The sequence below is a fragment of the Phaethon lepturus genome, unplaced genomic scaffold (genome assembly GCF_000687285.1).
Source record: "Phaethon lepturus isolate BGI_N335 unplaced genomic scaffold, ASM68728v1 scaffold24521, whole genome shotgun sequence".
In the NCBI taxonomy this organism is placed as follows: Eukaryota; Metazoa; Chordata; class Aves; order Phaethontiformes; family Phaethontidae; genus Phaethon; species Phaethon lepturus.
This window is the reverse complement of record NW_010518804.1, coordinates 1539-5911: the sequence shown is the minus strand read 5'-3', so window position 1 is coordinate 5911 and position 4373 is coordinate 1539. Positions and strand designations below refer to the sequence as shown.

At 62.5% G+C, this 4373-nt stretch overlaps 1 protein-coding gene across 1 annotated transcript in view; it reads left to right on the top strand.

Annotated features, from left to right (window-relative positions):
* Positions 1 to 4373, top strand: part of QARS (glutaminyl-tRNA synthetase) — a 6066-nt gene that overhangs the window by 446 nt on the left and 1247 nt on the right. Inside the window, exons 2-18 of the mRNA XM_010296846.1 lie at positions 31 to 95; positions 325 to 378; positions 576 to 633; positions 956 to 1027; positions 1179 to 1264; positions 1507 to 1593; positions 1707 to 1806; positions 1930 to 2008; positions 2130 to 2238; positions 2321 to 2451; positions 2573 to 2665; positions 2839 to 2976; positions 3050 to 3137; positions 3217 to 3360; positions 3432 to 3536; positions 3931 to 4023; positions 4300 to 4370. Of these exons, the coding sequence (XP_010295148.1) occupies positions 31 to 95; positions 325 to 378; positions 576 to 633; positions 956 to 1027; positions 1179 to 1264; positions 1507 to 1593; positions 1707 to 1806; positions 1930 to 2008; positions 2130 to 2238; positions 2321 to 2451; positions 2573 to 2665; positions 2839 to 2976; positions 3050 to 3137; positions 3217 to 3360; positions 3432 to 3536; positions 3931 to 4023; positions 4300 to 4370 (1573 nt within the window). The remainder of the gene's footprint in view (positions 1 to 30; positions 96 to 324; positions 379 to 575; positions 634 to 955; positions 1028 to 1178; positions 1265 to 1506; positions 1594 to 1706; positions 1807 to 1929; positions 2009 to 2129; positions 2239 to 2320; positions 2452 to 2572; positions 2666 to 2838; positions 2977 to 3049; positions 3138 to 3216; positions 3361 to 3431; positions 3537 to 3930; positions 4024 to 4299; positions 4371 to 4373) is intronic.

The window sequence follows — 4373 nt, the reverse complement described above, 5'->3', positions numbered from 1 at the left end:
CCCCTAGCCCACAGAGTGCCCTGTCCACAGGGGAGGCGCGGAGCCGGCTGCGGTGGGCAGATGGGAAGACCATCAAGAACGAGGTGGACCTGCAGGTGGGTGTGAGGGCAGTGGGTCAGGGGCTGCTTGTGGTAGTGTCCCCTGTCGGTGCGGTGTCTGGTGTGGGACCTGTTGACCTGTCCCGTGGGAGGGCCTGGTGCTGGGAACAGCCTGCCCCGGGTAGATGCGGGGCGGGGGAAAGGGGGACACAGCTGGACAGGGCCCCCTCCAGGCCTTGAGGCACTGGGAGCGTTTTCTACTCCTGTCTCTGTATTTCTTCAACAGGTGCTGCATTTGCTGGGACCAAAGACAGAAGCTGACCTGGAAAAGAAGCCAAAGGTGAGGAAGTGGGGGAGTCTGGGAACTGGGATGGTATTTCCCTGCCGAGTATCCAGGCAGGATCCCAGATAGCTGCTCTGGGTCCAGCCGCCACCATGGGCACAGATCTGAGGGAGCGCTGGGGGCAGCAGGCTGGGCCAGGAGAGGAAGGGGCATGCTGGGGCTGGGCACTCAGGATCCTGTGCTGGTCCCTGCAGGCTGTGAAGGGCCGGCCAGCCCCAGCAGAGAAGCAGAAGGCAGCTGTGGTGGAGAATGGTAAGGAACTGTCCTTCTGCAGGCAGCTTCCCCAGCCTTTGGGTTCCTGGCTGAGACCTGCCTCTGAGCTGGGCCCTGGGAGCTGCGGTCAGGCCACTGCTCAGCCCCCTCTCTCTCTGCAGGCGAGGTGGGCACGGAGACACGATCGCTGCTGGAGCAGCTGCGGGGAGAAGCCCTGAAGGCAGCTGTGGTGGAGAATGGTAAGGAACTGTCCTTCTGCAGGCAGCTTCCCCAGCCTTTGGGTTCCTGGCTGAGACCTGCCTCTGAGCTGGGCCCTGGGAGCTGCGGTCAGGCCACTGCTCAGCCCCCTCTCTCTCTGCAGGCGAGGTGGGCACGGAGACACGATCGCTGCTGGAGCAGCTGCGGGGAGAAGCCCTGAAGTTCCATAAGCCAGGTGAGTGTGAGGAGCCCCTGCCATGTGTGGGGGCCTGGCCCCAGTTCTCCATGCTGCGGGGGACCAGCCTGGCTCCATGTCCTTCCCTGCCGGCTGCCAGGCTTGGCTCGGTTTGGACGGTACTGCAGCCCTGGGCATCCTCTGCCCGCAGGAGAGAACTACAAGACAGAAGGCTACGTGGTGACACCCAACACCATGACTCTGCTGAAGCAGCACCTGGCAATCACGGGTGGGCAGGTGAGACTGTGTCCCCCAGCCCAGTGGTTCCCTGTGAGGGTGCCACTGCTGTGCCAGGCTCCAGCCAGGTGGGTGGCGTGGCTGGGGACACACACAGCTCACTGGGGGCACAGTCAGAGGCAGCACCCATGTGGCACAGAGGGCTTTGTGGGATTGTTGGGGGCTCATGTCAGTGCCTGGGTTGTCAAGGAGGCAGAGAGTCTCCTGCCAAAGGACAGAGGTATTCCCCTTCCCCGCTGCAGGTTCGGACACGGTTCCCTCCAGAGCCCAATGGGATCTTGCACATTGGCCATGCCAAGGCCATCAACTTCAACTTTGGCTATGCCAAGGTGAGAAGCACCAAGCCCCGCTGGCAGCTCCCCCCAGCCCCTGCCTCCACACGCTTGGCCACCAGCCCTGTGGTCCCTCAGGACGTGGGTGCTCACTGTCCCCCCATCCCCAGGCCAATGGTGGCGTGTGCTTCCTGCGCTACGATGACACCAACCCTGAGAAGGAGGAGGAGAAGTACTTCACGGCCATCCGGGAGATGGTGGAGTGGCTGGGTATGGCTTGGGCTGGGGAGGGCAGGATCAGACCAGGTGCTGCTGGGGACACTCCTGCATGCAGGTCCTGCTGCCGGGCCCTGGGGCTGCCTCCAACCTGCTCTGTTTCCCCCATCCCCACAGGCTACCAGCCCTATGCAGTGACACACGCATCAGATTACTTTGACCAGCTGTACACCTGGGCCCTGGAACTCATCCGCAGGTGAGCATGCTGGGGTGGTATGGATGCGCCAGGTGGCATGGATATCCCGTGCCGCAGCCAGGCTCCCCCTCACTCAGGGAATGGGCCACTTGCGTCTGATGATGGTGTTTCTTCTCCATAGGGGTCAGGCATACGTCTGCCATCAAAAGGTTGAGGAGATCAAGGGCCACAACCCACCGCCCTCGCCGTGGCGGGACCGGCCCATGGAGGAGTCACTGCTGCTCTTTGAGGTACTCCTGGCTGGGGGCAGGTGCTGCGTGCCCGTGGGGTCCGGGTCTGTGGCTTGGCCGACAGCTTCCCCCTGCTCTACAGGACATGCGAAAGGGCAAGTTTGCAGAGGGGGAGGCCACGCTGAGGATGAAGCTGGTGATGGAGGATGGGAAGATGGACCCTGTCGCCTACCGTGTCAAGTTCACACCACACCACCGCACCGGGGACAAGTGGTAGGGAGGGCCTGCAGTGTCCTGGCACACCTGGCTGGTCTGTGTCTCCTAGGAGTGGGGAGGTGTTGGGAGGGGAGCAGCAGCAGACTCTGCCCCAGGGCTGACTGCGTCTGCCTTGCAGGTGCATCTACCCCACATATGATTACACACACTGCCTCTGTGACTCCATCGAGCACATCACGCACTCCCTCTGCACCAAGGAGTTCCAGGCCAGGTGAGCGCTCTGCATGGCAGGGCTCAGGGCTGAGCCAGACCTGGCAGGGCAGCTCTGGGTGGGGAGCAGCTGGCCATGTCCTGGCAGCTGCCAAAGTGTTGGGGGACAGTGTGTCTGTGGGGCTGTAGGCGGGCACAAGGCTGAGTCGGGTTGTGCCTGTGCCTCCCTTGCAGGCGCTCCTCCTACTTCTGGCTGTGCAACGTGCTGGATGTCTACTGCCCTGTGCAGTGGGAGTATGGGCGCCTGAACCTGCTTTACACCGTCGTCTCCAAGAGGAAGATCATCCGGCTGGTGGAGACGGGTGCTGTCAGGTAGGAGTGGGGCCAGCAGCCAGGGTGGGTCTTGCCCAGGGCACAACTGGCTGTCACACTGGTGTTTTCTCAGGGACTGGGATGACCCGCGGCTCTTCACACTGACAGCCCTGCGCCGGCGAGGCTTCCCCCCCGAGGCCATCAACAACTTCTGTGCCCGGGTAGGTGCTGGGGAAAGGATGGGATGGGGCAGGGGGATGTGTCCCCCAGCCAGCATCGTGACAGCAGGCTGTCCTACAGGTCGGTGTGACGGTGGCCCAGGCGACAATGGAGCCACATCTGCTGGAGGCGTGTGCACGGGAGGTGCTGAATGAGCAGGCCCCCCGTGCCATGGCTGTCCTGGAGCCCCTCAAGGTCACCATCACCAACTTCCCTGCTCCGAAGGTGAGACTGCCACGGGCTGGCATGGGAGTGGGAGTCCCAAAGGTCAGCATTCACTCCCTCCTTCTCCCCAGGCACTTGAGGTCCTTGTGCCCAACTTTCCAGCTGATGAGAGCCGGGGTTTTCACAAAGTGCCCTTCCAGCCCACCATCTACATCGAGGAGACGGACTTCAGGGAGGTGAGCCAGGCCCACTGGGCTGTACTGCTCTCTCTCCCAGGAGCTACAGCTCAGGCAGCGGGAGCCTGGCAGTGCTGAGGGTCGTGCTGGTGCTGTATGGGGCACAGGCGGGTGTCAGGCACCCGACTGCAACTCCCAAATGTGCCAGCAGCTCTGACATTGCCTGCTGCCCTCAGCCTGGCCAGGACATGTCAAACTGATGGTGCCCACACCTGGCCTGTGCACTGGGGAACATCCCATAGCAATGTTGGGAGTTCAAACAGCCCTGTATGTGCCAATCCCTGGAACAGCAGGAGTGGGTGGGGGGATGCAGTCATGGGAACAGAGCGCCATGCTGGAGAGGGGACCTGCTGCCCATGCTGAGACCCCTTGTGCAGCTGTGAACTCTTTGCAGGAGGTGGACAAGGGCTACAAGCGCTTGGCCCCTGGGCAGCCGGTGGGATTGCGCCATGCTGGCTATGTCATCACAGTTCAAAACATCATCAAGGTGGGTGGCTCTTAGCACTGGTGACACAAGGTTGGGCCGTGGGATTTCAGACATGGCTGTGCCTCACCAGGGAAGGGCAGTGATGGTCATCTCAGGCCAGGCGCTGTGGGCACAGCATGAGCACAAGCTGCCTGTGCAGCGGCTCCCTGCCAGTCCTGTGTCGCATGTGGCAGGGAGCAGGGTTGCCCTGAGCTGGGGGGCTGGCGGTTCATCCCCAGGGCTGCCCTGCAGGATGGGACTGCTGCCTGATGGCTCAGCTTGTCTCCTGTCTCCCAGGACGCCAGCGGTCACGTGATCGAACTGGAGGTGACCTGCACCAAATCGGAAGTGGCAGAGAAGCCCAAAGCTTT